Genomic DNA, 15,555 nt, shown 5'->3' with positions numbered 1-15,555 from the left:
CTGTGGGAAAGGGAATGCGGAAGGTTAAAATTTTTGCAACTTACCCGTTGTTTGATGAACGCAGCCATTATCGGTGGATTGCTTTTGAGTATTTGCAGTATTTGGTTTTGTTGCTCGGGCGTGTGGGGATTCTTCAGGGTCTGCATCAACTGTTGCAACACTTGCTTGTGCATCGCGGAGTTCTGAGCCTGCGAACCGACCTGACTCACGGGCGCACCGATTATGCCAGGCTGTCTAGGCATCTGTCCTCCCATTCCGATCACCGGCTGTCCTTGGTGTTGCTGTTGTTGTTGCATCAATTGTTGCGGCGTTTGCTGCCTCAAACCTTGACTTTGTTGCATCACCGCGTTCGGTTGATACCTACTACGCGTTAAAATAGATGTATATCGTGTCGTGTACAGATTTTCAGGCAGTTGTTTCAACGATGATTGCGTCGTTGCTGTCGTTGTTCCATACCTTGGCGTCCACTGATCCATTGGAATGAGATGAGTACCACCGGGATTTGGCATTTGGACGGGCATTGGTCGTTGCATCTGTGGCGGAGGCATCACTCCACCTGTTTGTCCTCCCACGCCGACCCCGACACCGACACCGCCACCCGGTGTCACCTTGCCATAATTACCATGCGGTGCTTGCTGCCTTGCAGCTTCTTCTTGTACCTGTTTAACCACCTGAAGGACGTGCGCTGGCGGAGTTTGCGTTCCGGGCTTCAAACCTATTCCAACTTGATGCGGCGAAGGTAAATTGGTAGGACTGACACCTGGTTTCATGGCGACGCCAGTTGGCATAGTAACATTGGAAGTCTGTTGCCCACTTTGCATCGCGCCGACCGTGCCTGTCGGTCTCGTATTCATCACAGCCATTCTTCTTCTACAATAATCAAACACGAATTTTATGCTAAATGTGTCTCCAAATAATGTTCGGAATACTTGAATTACTCTCTCTCTCTCTCTCTCTCTACGTACCTTAACAATTGCACTTGCTGTAGCCTTTGCTGAAGCTGTTGTTGCTTCAGCTTATGTTTGACATTCGAACAGAATGGGACGAGACATTTAGTCTCCTGGCAGTGTTTGGCGTGGTAACAGCATAACGCGGTCAATTGTTTACATATCGGACATCCACCGTTCGTCTTTCGCTTGCAAATCTTTGTATGCGTCACTACTCTCTTCATCTTTTGACAACTGGGTAGTCGACAGTTGGCGTCTCTGCACTGGCACGCGTGCACCAGCGATTGAATACATCTTTGTATCGACAGTTTACGCGCCTCCTATTGAAAGATCGAAAAAAAACAATAATTACCTAACGTGTCCCTTTTTCTACACATACATTTTATAAAAGAAAAATATTTTACCAGTGGATTTGCTTGCTTGGCATCGGCCGGCGATGAACCATCATCCAAATCTAAACCAAGTTTCTCCATATGATGAGGATGACCATCCTTTTCTTTACAACTTATACATAGGTCAAAATCCTGTATACACGAAAGCAATAGTTTAGTATAAAGGAACGAAAAGAAAGAGACGAAGAAATGTTACTTTCGATACTCACATCACAAACCGTACAGTGATACCTCGTTTCTACATGACTCTTACAATTATTACAAGTATAAACAAATTTGTCTTGGCCTTGGTTGTGCAGTTCGTACAACATGGACATAGAACTAAACTTCGCGCGTCTCAAGGAAGAGAATTCGTAATGTCTTTCTCTAGCCATCGTGAGGAAAGCGTCGCGACCATCCATGAGATCACAATTAATAACGGGGTCAGGATCCTGAATCGGCTACAATAGATAATGTTAACGTATATTAACACTGCAACGTTGTACCGTTCTATCGTGACACGTCACAAAACTAACACGAAATACTTACTGCTAAACTGGCTGCACTTTGAGCGCTATGCAACCTGATAACAAAGAATACTTCTTTATGCTTCTCCATGGTCGCAAAAATTTTCGCAGAGAGATCGTTTCCTGTTTGGGGAGTATTAGACTTTTTACTATTTTTCCTTTGATTCGCTTTGGATTTATTCGACTTTTTGGCTTTTTTCTGTCCTTTCTTCTTGCCATCGGGACCAGTCTCGGAGTCTTCCGACGTCGAGAAAATCTGAAACACCAAATTGTCGTTCTAAAATTGCTGTCTATTGGGATTGGAAAGAAACAACGTACAGAAATGCACTATTAATTGTTACGATACCCACCGCGTTAGCAGCCGCAGCTTCCGCAGCTTCTGCCTGTTTGCGTTTCTCTTCTTCCTCCTGATCCAATTCTTTGATACTTTCTTCCAAGACGTTCGGCCAGAAATCACCTTCGAAATAAGGTAAATCGGCCGCGGACGACAGTTTATCTTCCATCGCTTGTTTCAAAATATCCTGCAATCAAGGGAGACAACACTGCATGATTCTCCGCTTGAATTACGTTCGCAAATGGAAAATAAAAAATTTCCAATTCGTATTTGTGTCGTCTGTTTATCCTTTGTTCAAATCTACGTATTTTCAGTAAGAACATTAGCTTATTCAGACGTTACTGTTAGTCTCGACTGACACCCAAGAGTAAAGGGTACACTCTCAGATAACACTTGAGACTGAATCATGTGAATTTAATCGAAGAAAAAGGGTCAGGTCAAATCAGCGTCGGTGACTGGGATCGAACCCCGGGCCCTCCGCTTATCAGACTACTGCCCTGGCCACTAAGCTAACCGACCTTTCGATAACTTAATTCTACCAAATTGTAATACTAACTTTGTAATCCAGTACAATTCTCTCGACCATGCCTTTGTCCAACATTTTCTTGTACCATTCCTGTAATCTTTTAGGCTTTGGAATCTTTTGCTCTTGAGGATGGCAGTGAAAGATGTAATCATCTCCTTCGGAAGGTGGACAGGCCCAAATATGAGCCATGGTATATCTATGTTCAACAAATGGGAACATTATGAAAATATTACTCACGAATACGCTGCAGATGATCATTTATTGTAGCACGTACCCAAGCTGTTTCGCGTAGTCCAAATACCCAAGAAGTATCTCGTGGTAGACCGCTGTACGAAACTGTCTAGGCCGGAAAAAGTGTACGGAATCCAAGTACGCGATATAAACCCTTCTGGTGTTAGGTGGCGTGCACTCGCTGCCATATTCCTGCACGTGCATGCCGAAAAAACAGACATCCGTGCCGTCGACCTCTTCAAATGCAAACAACGCTTTCGCTCGGTACGGAAACTCGCCGGGCATGTCACCGTTCTCCACGAATCTGCTTCTCATTCCTGGCTTGACTTCCACCACTTTATCGCTGGAAGCCACGACTCTGATGGCAACTTCGCCGGCGCCAGCCTCCTTCTTCTTCAGGAAGTTGTTCACTCGCGTCTCTATGTAAGTGCCCAATTTTGTCACCGGCAAACGTTTCGCGTTGAACTTGTTCTCTTTACGCTTCTGTCCTTTCTTCTTCAGACAATTATCACAAGTGAACCTGCATCGACGATACACGTCGCATTAGAAAATCTTGTACGATGTCACAGAGTACGATCGCCTGTGCACAGTGATTTGGACAACTTTTCAACTTTTTTATCACGTTATTAGATATGTTGGTATCTAATCAATTATTAAACATTTAAGTATTGCATGAGGTATTATATCAATTTCGTATCCACCAAATTTAAAAAATCATTGAAATGTTTAATTTTCCAGTTAAAGTAGTTCCGAGTGCAAAGAGTTAAAATCAAGTTTCCAGATCACTGTGCAGCGTAGTGAGTTCGTGATTACCCTAAAGGCCAGATAGACTCCATCTGTAGTACGCAGATCTGATGTACTTTTCTACCGCAATCTGTGCACACGACAAAAGGCTCCAATTCCAAGTGATCGTTCTTCATTTCCTGGAACTGTTCCTTTTTAATCGCACTGAAAGAGAAAAATTGGTCGTTTAGCTACGTTGCTGGATCGGGTAAAAAGTCGTTCTATCGTGCACAGTGAATACTCACGTCTGAGGTTGCGTTGGATCATCTCCCAACGTCACAGTGTCGCCAGGAATGTCGTTGAAACATTTCTGACAGAAGGTGTATCTGTCGGAAACAAGACCATATGCCTTTAGACTATCGTGTTTCAATAGTGTTTATATCCAAATTGTCAATTCGCCGAATGTCATGAGTGCATCGCACGAGGATCGACACACGCATATATTTTTCACGCCCCAATTGATGTATCCAAATATATATGTCGAGAGTCCAATTTTGATAAGCGTTTATTTTTTGTCCGATTATACACATGCAAATAGTAATTTTTTTTGTTTGTTTGCCAATTGTACATTTACATATACGTATGTGTTCGAGTCCGTTTCATTTAACAGTTTCGATTCCAAAAATTGCACAGAGTCATCATGTTTTTTTGTTTTCATGATTATTTTTCGTGTTTATCGCAGATATACAATTTTTGTTTTTAGTTCATTTTCGAAGCCACGACATCAGGTATCCAATTTCGATCGTCCCATATTTTCCAAGTAGCAATTTTCGTGGTACGAAGTGGTAGAGTTGGAAAGAGGCAAGGGGCGCGGGCAACACAAGAAGCAAGCAGCAAACAAGGATTTTGTGTGTGCGTGCGCAACCCATGGGTAGAGCGAAGGTAACATACAAAGAAGAGAAGAGTGCCATCGTTAGACACGATATACATACATATATATGTATATTATATACATAAATTACTTAATTGCATATACCCAAGGGTTACAAACGTGTTCTCTCTTTCCCGCGTTGTCGACTAAGCGCTCACCGCTCTCATAAAATGATCCGAATCAACCGAACTAATCGTCTATGAAAGCATCTACCTCTCTCGAACGCTAACTAACAATGTGGAGCCTCTACATATCCCTTAAGTATATGCGTAATAACAAAATCGGAACTTTCACATGTGCGACGTGTTCACGTAAAAATGCGTTAGTTTGTAAACGTATTGTTACAGTATCGAAACTGCTCTCCCTGTCCCATTCTATGGTATACATTTCACTCTTACTTTTATTCCCAGATTGAATGTTACATTATCGAAAGTATTCCGTGGTCACTTTAGAACTGCTACGCTGCATCTTCAACGTGTGTCATAATATGGGACAGAGGGAGTTTAAAATGAAGGGAGAAACGGAAATAAAAGAAACATGTAGGTCAGGAGACTGGCCTGCATCGACTGGTACGACCGAAACAGGTTAATTAGCCCGCCAAGTTAATCTGGCGTATTCGGTTATAGAGCATTTTCTCTTGACAAAAATGCACTGTGCGAATCGAATGCGCTTTTACTGTACAATTTGAACCGCGAAACTGAATAAAAAAAAACTACTTCCCCCAAAATTTCGTTAAGACTCGCCGACTGTTATGTACTCTTATAAGTATCATCGAATAAACTTATTCGTCATAGATAGTAATTTTCTGAGCAGATCGCCCAAACGCGACACGTCGATTTTGATGGAATTGTGTGTACAGTTCCATTAAAATCGACAACGATACCGGGACAACGTTCCCTGCAAGAAAACTCTTCCTTATACTGACCTATTCTGGTAGGAGTAGTACTTCGCGTCCCTGGGTATCGTACAGAGTTGTTTTCCGTAACAACATAAAACCTGTGGATTGAACGTGTACTTCCTTCCGCAACAATAGCCCAGGGCCTGCATCACAGGGTCTATCTCCTGCTCAAAAACTTCTGATAGCTGAAAACAACATATGAATATTCAAGATCCCATCCTTAATGTTCGGTATAGCTATTGGTACACTGCGGATCTTCGCGGAAACTTCAAATTTTACCTTCTCAATCTCAAAAAATATAGAACGACTGAAATAATAGAAGAACATCGATATAATATTTGTAACCTGCTTCAAAAATTTTGATTTTGCACCAAGATCTTCAGTCTACTCATAACTTGTTCGCAGTATAAAGATCCGCAGTTTCTCAGAGACTGTTTGATCCATACCTTTGTACAATATCTATACACTCGCGACGTCTTACGATTGTACAGCCACGCGTTGTCGAACATCATCCACACGTCGTCGACGTACTCCCAGGGGTCGCTGTACTGACCCGTGTCCAATTTCCTCTTGATCGTCGACAAATCCATGGGTTTCTTGACGATATCGAAATAATCCGGGATCCCGAGTGCTTGCGGATCGACTGGCTGTCTAAACGGTATGGACTCTGGATCTTGGCGGTACAGTTTCTCCAAAGTCGGCATCAACGCTTGCCGCAATTCGTCTGGCTTGAACAAGCACAGTCGTTTCTTATCGGTGGATGTGCCGCTGGGCTGTATCGGCTCGGGAACCATGGGCTTGATGTCCGGCGTGGTTCCATCCTGGCCCGACATCGGCGTTACTGGTTCCTCCTTGATGCCGGAAGTCTCCTCCTTGACCATACCCTCGCCAGACCCCTCTTCCATCGGTTCAGTTTTGATTTCGGTCTTGATCGGCATCTCGTTGTTCACGCTCTTCCCGCCGTCCATCCGGTGGCCATCGGAACCGTCCTCCTGTTCGATTTCCATCTTCATGTTCTCCTCCTTGATCGAGTCTAGTTTTCCCTTATTGTTATTCATCGGCGGACTAGGAGAATTATCACGGTCTAAAGCGGACGCGATGGCGGCCATCTGAGAGGATCTGGAGGAGGCTCTCGGTGCATTCAAGGCGGCACGTTCCTGGACCGTCATGCCTTTCCCGAGACTCGCCAGGCCGGCCGGAGACGGCGTGGTGCTGGGATGAGGCGGTGTTTGGTTGGCGGAAGAGACTGTTTGGTTCGGTGTCATCAACGAAGGAACTAACGGTGTGTTGGGCGTGGAAGTTGTAGACTGGGGTCCGTTCGATGTCGTCGCCGGACCGGGACTAGGCCCGCTGGACACGGGAGGTGGTATCGTTTGAGGAGTCGAGGTGCTGATACCGCTGTCGCTGGGCGTCGGCACCGACAGAGGCCGATTGTTGCTGAACTGTTGTTGGTTCTGCGGTTGATTACTTTGCGGCTGCATGGTCACGCTGAACGGCGACGGTGCTTGCGGCATCGGCGTCGACGCACCGCTCTGATTCGAAGTGCTTGTCGGTTGCTGCGGCTGCGACTGTTGACTCTGCTGTTGCTGCGGTTGTGGCTGAGACGACTGCTGTTGCGACTGCTGCAACTGTTGCTGCTGTTGTTGATGCTGGTGAGCGATCACCTGCGCCTGACTCAGCCGGACCTTCATAATGTCGGAGAACTGGTGCTGATTCTGTACAGGAGAACTGTTAGGCAAACCGGAAGTACCGTTGGAGGTTGGAAATTGACTAGTTGTTGCGGATGTGGTAGTGGTTGTTAGATTCGCTTGTGACAGTTGCGGTTGCCCGAAGGGACTTAGACCAGGATTCGGAACGACATTCGGGTTTGAGGTCGACTGTCCGTTTGGACTAGGTCCCGGAGGACCGACTAATATTCCTTGTTGCTGCTGCTGCTGCTGCTGCTGTTGTTGCTGCTGCTGCTGCTGTTGTTGTTGCTGTTGCTGTTGCATTTGCTGTTGCACCTGAGCTTGAACCTGGGCCTGGGCTTGCGCCTGAGCTTGTGCTTGAGCCTGAGCCTGGACTTTGGTTTGGGCTTGTACTTGTGCCTGCTGCTGCTGTTGTTGTTGCTGTTGTTGCGCTTGTTGCTGTTGCACCTGTTGCTGTTGAGAGAACGGCATTCTGTTGTGTGGAATATTTATCGCAGGCAAAGCCCCGAGGTTAGCCATGCTCGGCGATTGACTACGTAAGCTAGGCGTAACAGTTCCGACCGGTCGCGAGGGAGGAACGGTCCCCACACCAGGCGGAGCACACGGCCTCAAACTCGGTCCAGCCGCTCCGACAGGTCCCGGTTGAGGCTGCTGCTGTTGTTGTTGCTGCTGCTGTTGCGCCTGTAACTGTTGCTGTTGCTGTTCTTTTCGCTTCTGTCGTTTCTCCTCCAATTCCTTTTGAATCTTGTAGATCTTCTCGGCAAGCAAATGATAATACTCCGACCGGGAATTGGCCATCTCGTACATGTCGCCTTCAACTTTCCTCGCGTAAGAGACCAGATTGTGCATTCTCTTGTCGAGCATAGCGTTCGGATCCGGGGTGGGAAATATGGCTTGCACCAATTTGTGAACGAGGTGATTCCGAAGATCCGGGGTCACGGTTAAATGCCAATCTTTCGTCTCCTGCATCGGTGTCGCCGTCACTTGACTCTGTTGAGCTCCGACCGGAAGCTGAGGACTAGCTAGTCTATTCTCGGCTGCGACGCTCAGCTGTCCGGAATCGTTCAAGCCAAACAGCTGATGCACATTCACAGATTGCGGTATGTTCGCGGGCGCTGCCGCCGCAATAGGTGTAGCTCCACTGGTAGACGTAGCCTGATTACCGGCGACACCGACCGTGTTCGGATTCGAATTCAAAGGAAGAGACACATTTGGTGCAACCACTTGCTGCCCAGCACCGACCACCGATTGGCCAGGAGCAGATTGACTCTGAGGTTGAACCAAACGAACATTTCCCATCGTGCCCGTCGGCCCTTGCATACCTGGCGCCGGTATTCTCCTCGTGACACACGGGCCAGGCACCAAACCAGGTGTCGTGGTAGGGCACTGTATACCCAGAGCATCGTATGCTCTTTTCACCTCTGTCGGACTTGGATTTGGTTGGCTATTTGGTTGCGATGTGGACGCGGCAGCGGCGTTTGTTGTTTTATTCTTGTTCGCCTGTTTCAGCGGCAAACACACCGGACAATCGTTACGGTTACAGTGCTTCCAATGACTGATGATCTGTCTAGAGGAGCTACAGTGCGGCACCAAGCAATTTTTTCCTGCCTGGCAATTAGTCATGTGGTTCAGAACGTTCTTCATTGTTTTGCAGTCTGGCAATGTACAGTTCCGAACATTGCCATTGTTCGGTTGGTTTTCGCGCCGTTGACACTTGTGCGCGTGAAGCAGAAGAACCAATTGCTGTTGAATCAGTTTCCGCTTTTCGGGATCGGCGGTTGACTTTGTAGCACCTGACAAGATAAACATTCTGGTTAATGGGTACACCGTTCGGACACGAATCGGCTGTCGAAAATAGTATACTTACCAGTTGGAGCACCGGTACCGGATATTTGGCCCTGAGTTGGTTGTTGCGAACCAAGTTGTACACCGGTTGGCGCGCCAGCTTGAGTTTGAGCTGGACTCGGAGCAGGTGGTTGAGTTTGCTGCGCCATAGTACCTTCTTGGCCACCCACGACAGTGGCGGAACCAATGGGACCCGTGGTTCCACCGAATCTATTTGCAGCTTGCATGGCAGTCATATTCGTTCCTACCCCTTTTTGTTGAGGCGTAACAACTCCAACAGGACTATTCGTACACACTGTGACACCAGGTCCCGGCCCACTGCTCGGAGGTGCTGTTAAACAATTGTATATTTTTGTATCTCGTTATTTCGACTATCAACATGCTTCTATTAACGAACGTATACGAACGTGTAAGATATTTACCATAACCATAAGGACTGGATGCGCTAATTTGTCCCATGTTCGGCATATTCGCCATGTTCGGAGGACCCTGCATCCGAGGTCCACCCTGACCGGTACCAACGATACCGACTTGATGTACTTGTTGATGCGGGCTCTGCCCTCTAGTCGCGGCAACCATATGAGCCTGCTGTTGTTGTTGCATCGCTACGGCTCTGGTGTTCATTATTCCAGGACCATTTTGCATTTGACCAACTCCGTGCGGTCCACTAGGATGATGAATTCCTTGAGTATTGGGACCCATCATAGTACCCTAAACAAGAAAGTCTCAGATTGTAGATTTTGTAAAACTCGGACGCACACGCTGAACAATCTTCGCGTTCAAGGAAAACTTACAGTATTTAATGGTTGTTTATTCAAACTGTTGGTCACGATTAGACTTCCACCTGCCATACCACCCATATTATTATTCCCACTAGCACTGCTGGTCATAACTAGGCCAGAGTTCATTCCACCTGTCATCGACATGGCAGGATTGCTACTACCGGCCATGCTCATCGATGATTGAAGACTTCCCATAGAATTTGCGATAGACATTTGATTGTTTGCCAAAGAACTGGCTATGCTACTCGGTAAGTTTCCCAGACTCACAACCATTTGCGGATCGACTACTTTAGACACAGAAACGTTCGGTGGAGATTGCATGTTCGGACTTTTGTTACCCAGAGTTCCAGCAGCCATTACCAGAGAATTAGCAACCATCTTGTTGCCCTAATAAAAAGAAATAATCGTTACGATCAAGTCACATGAAATCGATTCTTTGCCTGTGGCAGAATTAAGTATAATGGGTACAAACTTGTTGTTGTATTAAATGCTGATGCGAAAGTTGTTGCTGCTGTTGTTGTACGTGCTGTCGAAGCTCCGAATCAAGTGCACCGTTTTGCTGCCCTGGTCCTGGCCCTGTAGCTGGCGGTTTAGCACTCTCTGTTGCAGATCCCCAGGAACCGGATGACAACAGATCGTCGGGTAGATCATTTTCAAGATCAAACATATCTGTGTTTGTTATGTAATCTGAGAATAGACATTCGCATTAGTAACAACAGCCGAATAATTGAACAGCTGTAAAAATGTCCTAGTTACTAGAAAAGTAACGCTTTAAGACATGTGATCTTCGCACTGATACATCGACACGATATTAAATGGTTTAGTAAGAAATTCATTTTACATTGTACAATCTGTGTAGGAAATCTAATATACAAGGTTGAAAAAATTACTTTTCTAGACAACCAGTTTAAAAAAAGGAGATCAGATTATGATATTAGATGTAACATGTACCATAGAGACCAAAAAACCATTAGTAATATTATGAAGATAAGATTCAGCACCGTCACCATAGCTTTTATCCAAAGTTTCAATAGTAGGATCTTTTATGTACTACCATAATATAACTCTTACACTGTAACATTTTTCGCATGTTGTATAATATACCTGCATGTAGATCTACACGCACATATATATATGCACACATGCACACTTTCTAACAAATATGTACATATTTTAAATTACAGAACAAGTAGTATTAACTTGAATAGAACCAACCTAAAGTATTGAAATACATTTGTTGTGTGTGAATGCACTTTTCAACTTACTTGATTATATATCCATGATAGACGATACATCAACGGAGAAAAAAGGGGTCGAAAATGCAAATATTAAAAAGATTAAAAATTTAAAAAAATAAAACAATGAAAAAGGTACTACAACAAACTACACGTAAATGTAAACAAACAAATATGTAAATAAATAAGACATGAGACATACACTGCATGAGCATAACTTAAAGGAGTTCATACTACAGCGAATAAAAAATTTATTCACAATAATGTCGTGCTAGACTACTGAAGCAGCAAAGCTACCGATGGCAAACTTTAGAGTAGACAGTCATGCGAAGAAATTATAGTCACTCTAAAGAGTATTTACAACTGTTTGCACATGGAATATGTTTTTTCGATGCTATAACATTAAATAAAAAGAACAAAAAAATTTTTTAAAAAGTTTCTGAAACTCATACAACGTAATGTAAAACATTCTTTGATCGTATTAAACTGTTCAAAGCCAATTACCTGTAAAGTATGAAAGTACACAAGTAGAAAAGATCCGATCTACCTACCTACAAAACCTAGACTTTAGCTCAATGATTATATTGTTCTTTCTTGCTTTAAAATTGACTTGTTATTTAACGTAGTTCCATCCTAATTTTAGAGCTCTGTGCATGTGTGTCGCATGTCCATATTACATTTGTTACCCTTATAATGCATTTCAGTCTAACAGCATATGTATCCAAACTTTTATGTTGCGTCTTAAAGCAAAATATCCCTTGATACACGTTTCTTCTATAATACTAAACCTGATCCAATTTTTCTCCAGTATCTTGTGGAACAAATCAATGCATCTCAGTACTAAAGTATTCTGTTTACTACAGTCAGATCTATGTAATTCGAACCTTTGTGATATATACGAAAATCTCTTTAAGGAAACAATTTTCATTCTCTTCTGCTTCGCCGTAAAAACCTCTACAAATCAAAGTATAACTTACTTTAACTTGAATCGATTGTCACATATTTAGTATGTTGTTTACCTTTGAAACTTGAACTCTGTAAATCTAAATTGACTTCTGTCAATCAAAGTTTTATCACTGCCCCTTGGAAATTATGAGTGTCTCAATTGCAAAGACAATTCAACGCGAAAGATCACAGAAACTAACATTGTTTATTAAACCTCTCTACCACCTAAAGACTTTAGCATCTCTAGAACTTGAGCTTCCCTGGAGATTCGATTTACCAAGATTTGACTGTATGGCTTTTCTACTTGATAAACAATGTACTTGATCGTTTTTGTGTCTAGTAGGAATTTTTCTTTATTCAACCATAGTGACAATATGCCAAAGCTATACACGCTTCTTTTCAATAGTACAGAAGGTAATGAACTCTCTGAAAAAATCGGAAGTAATCGAATGACTCTACAAACTTTATGGTATTAATAAATGAGATGAATGGACAAACAAGTTTTGTAGTGCTGGATTGAATATTTTTGAACTTTCTGCTGGGTTTATTTATTAATATTTACTTCTTTTCTGGACGGTATGGTTGTTCCAATGTGGCTGCAGCTGATGCTGTTGCAGATGTAGCTGTTGTGGCGGGCCCTGCATTTGTTGCATGTTACCACTGCCACCTCCCCCGTAGTTTGCATAAGCATGGTGCATCATTACAGGCGCCATACCCACTACATATATTATAGTTTTTATTTCAGACTGTGGAAAATTGCCTATGCTCTGAATCGTATCTTTCAAGTAGCAGAAACAGCCTCGGTCATATTATTTTTTCTGTTTTATGGTATCGATACCTGTTACCTTAACACATTCAAAACCAAGGATGCGACAAAGACAGTTGTAGAATCACTCTAAAACACGGTACAACACGGTCAGTTCGAAAATATGCTGATCTTACTAAAACACAAATAAAATAGTTATTATTTGATCATAGCCAAGAAAATGCTATTGGGGATGTTGGTCTCGAATGTGTTAACAATGAGTATCATTGCGAACAATGGAGACTATGTCTGCTACTTATTTTGTGTAACCTGACTATGTCTTGCACTTTATACATTGAATATTCAAGTGACATGGTTGTTTTTGATTCGACATGGGATTATATGAAATATTATTGAGTTCAGAAACTGTTAAGGTGGTAAGAGTAGCGCTTAAAGAATGTAAGAATAAGGAGAACGGTTAGCGCGTCAATCATGCCAGCAATAATGTCTTTTTAATTATTATGGAAAATGTCCATGCATCTGCCATGCACTACGAAAGTAAAATAAGAACTAAATGTAAGAAGAACTAAAAAAAAACCTTACAAAATACTATTATCTCTTAAACATTAAAAAACGAGATAATCGAAAGAACGTGCAACAAGACAGAAGTTATAAATTGTTTTAAAATACAGATCATCACTTTTTAAAACACTGACAATTTCTATAACCTCTGAGCAAAATTTCTTTATACTACATGTGCAAATTGTTTACTGTCGCGCAAACCAAACAATGGTTCGCCGACAATGGATTATCATAAAACAATTGACAAAGTATATAACCTAGATTAATCGGCCGTAATACCCTAACTGGTTGTCACTGAAATGACATTACTGTGCTGTAACACAGTCCCTCGACGACTCTGAATCGCAACTTTGCGTTTCTGTAAGAAAACATCATTTCTTGCACGCTAGCAACGACGTGCACCGTTCGTATCAAACGAAAACATACCACAATTTGCAATATAGCATAATCTTCGGCGACGGTATTTCTTCAACAGTTTAGGTTAGTTTTGTTAACTAACAAATTCAGAAAACTATCTCAATCGAAACGAGAAACGGGGGAACGAACTTTTGACAATCTCAAAACACGTTGACTAGACAGAAAGAGACAGAGGAAGAGAGACAGATCCCTGTCAACACGAGTGACACTCGTAACAGAAAATTCGACGATCTACTATTCGACGAGCTACAACCACACAACATTATCCTACTAGTCCCAAATGTATCACTAAATAATCGTGAAAAGGATGAGCGAAAGTGTTGGACAACCGGTACGTGGTGAATTTATGTGTCATTGGACAGAGAAGAGAAGTGTGCTGTTATCCTGAAGAAAAACCGAAGCATCGGTCACGAGGTAATTTTGCTCAAAGGTCTGAACCGTCAACAAGCTGACAGTACGCCTTCGAGGTGTAACATCGGCGTTGATCAAATCGTTCGACAAAGTAATTAGAAAAGTGCGTGTATCGCACATACATACACGCACGCACGCACACGATCATATATACATAGTCATACATACACGGACATACATACACGCCGCGCACAGCAGCACGACATCCAAGAGAGTAACGCTCTTAGGATCGTGCGACTGCGATCTATCCCCTGAAAGGTTAGCCGCTGGATGATGCGTCTTGGATTTGTATATCGTGAAACGTTATCGTACAGGTATCGCGGAATAGATTCGAAGGCGTTAAACTTACCCGCGGAGTCGGAGGTTCCTTGAAAAGGATCTGCGAGCTTCGGCCGCTTGTTCGGTGGGCCGTCCACCAGGTGGTCGGCCATAGTTCCTTTTCAGGGTTAATTATTTCTTGTTTCAGGCTGTTTACTCTTGGTAGCAGTAAGCAGCGGCGGCGGCGTTAGCGAGTCGTCGGTGTCGACCGCACGCACGCACGCAGCACGCAGGCAGGCAGGCAGCAGGCAGGCACGTATACACGGGTATAACACACACACACAGACACAGAGACGAGCGAACGAGCGAGCGAGTGAGCGAAACGCTGCACTACGCCACTAGAAGACCGCTGCTGATGATGCTGGTTACTGTAGCTGGTGTTGCTTCCTCGTCGAAGCCGCGAATATTCACCAATCTCTCAGCGTACTCGCAGGCATGACAATAACAATGAGAACCGCGGCGCGTAGAGCGTCCCCGAGCACGCTTCGTTACACGATCAACCATTGGGCATCGTCGGGGGGTACGTCGAACCCCGCGCTAAAGCCCACACACGCACACACGGTGAATTTTGTCCCTCGACAGGCGCACGGGCCACTCGCGGCGAGGCACAAACTGGACAGGCCAAGAGGAAGTAACCAGGACTATCGAGAGTAGTAGTACACTCGGTGATCGCGAGGATCACCGCACCGTAATTAATTAAATGCACAACGCCAGCCGAACGAGGTCCGAACGCGTTTGATATCGGTGTTCTTAGCAGTCGGTCGCGCACGACTCGTCAAACACTCGAGTGTGGCGGACTGGCTGCGCGCACGGCGCTATCTCGCAGCAACGATATCGGTCTCGAGGCCCGCTGGCACCATCTTCCTCTCCTCTTCTCTCGCCTTGGCACACTGCGACACGGGGCGCGCGAACGATCACCGCGGACGCGGCTCGCTTTCCCCGAACGTTCGAGGCAATCACGGACGCCAGGAGGCGAGGACGACGAGATGAGTCGGCTCCGGGGCGGCCACCGCGCGCCACAGAAATTCGCTCGAGAGAAGCGATCGCGAGAGTTCCGCACCGCACGAGTATCGGCTAACGTAAAATGGCGGCTGCTGTT

At 44.4% G+C, this 15,555-nt stretch overlaps 1 protein-coding gene across 8 annotated transcripts in view; it reads right to left on the bottom strand.

Moving 5' to 3' along the window:
• The window catches only part of LOC143206988 (CREB-binding protein), a 24,399-nt gene extending 8,846 nt beyond the window's left edge, over positions 1–15,553 (bottom strand). For 2 of the 8 annotated variants that reach the window (XM_076419929.1, XM_076419931.1), the window contains exons 1-19: positions 14,488–15,553; positions 12,546–12,701; positions 10,276–10,490; positions 9,816–10,190; positions 9,444–9,732; positions 9,044–9,352; positions 5,935–8,969; positions 5,516–5,673; positions 3,965–4,075; positions 3,750–3,884; positions 2,980–3,456; positions 2,736–2,901; positions 2,196–2,366; positions 1,868–2,101; positions 1,549–1,779; positions 1,352–1,471; positions 966–1,267; positions 457–870; positions 45–363 (exon numbers count right to left, since the gene is read on the bottom strand). In XM_076419929.1, coding sequence (XP_076276044.1) covers positions 45–363; positions 457–870; positions 966–1,267; positions 1,352–1,471; positions 1,549–1,779; positions 1,868–2,101; positions 2,196–2,366; positions 2,736–2,901; positions 2,980–3,456; positions 3,750–3,884; positions 3,965–4,075; positions 5,516–5,673; positions 5,935–8,969; positions 9,044–9,352; positions 9,444–9,732; positions 9,816–10,190; positions 10,276–10,490; positions 12,546–12,701; positions 14,488–14,569 — 7,299 coding nt within the window. In that variant the 5' untranslated portion in view covers positions 14,570–15,553. The remainder of the gene's footprint in view (positions 1–44; positions 364–456; positions 871–965; positions 1,268–1,351; positions 1,472–1,548; positions 1,780–1,867; positions 2,102–2,195; positions 2,367–2,735; positions 2,902–2,979; positions 3,457–3,749; positions 3,885–3,964; positions 4,076–5,515; positions 5,674–5,934; positions 8,970–9,043; positions 9,353–9,443; positions 9,733–9,815; positions 10,191–10,275; positions 10,491–12,545; positions 12,702–14,487) is intronic. The other 6 variants (XM_076419930.1, XM_076419934.1, XM_076419933.1 and 3 more) reach the window with 5 other exon arrangements.
• Between the last annotated feature and the right edge of the window lie 2 nt (positions 15,554–15,555).

Source organism: Lasioglossum baleicum, chromosome 3 (assembly GCF_051020765.1).
Source record: "Lasioglossum baleicum chromosome 3, iyLasBale1, whole genome shotgun sequence".
In the NCBI taxonomy this organism is placed as follows: domain Eukaryota; kingdom Metazoa; phylum Arthropoda; class Insecta; order Hymenoptera; family Halictidae; genus Lasioglossum; species Lasioglossum baleicum.
This window is presented reverse-complemented; position numbering and strand designations above follow the sequence as displayed.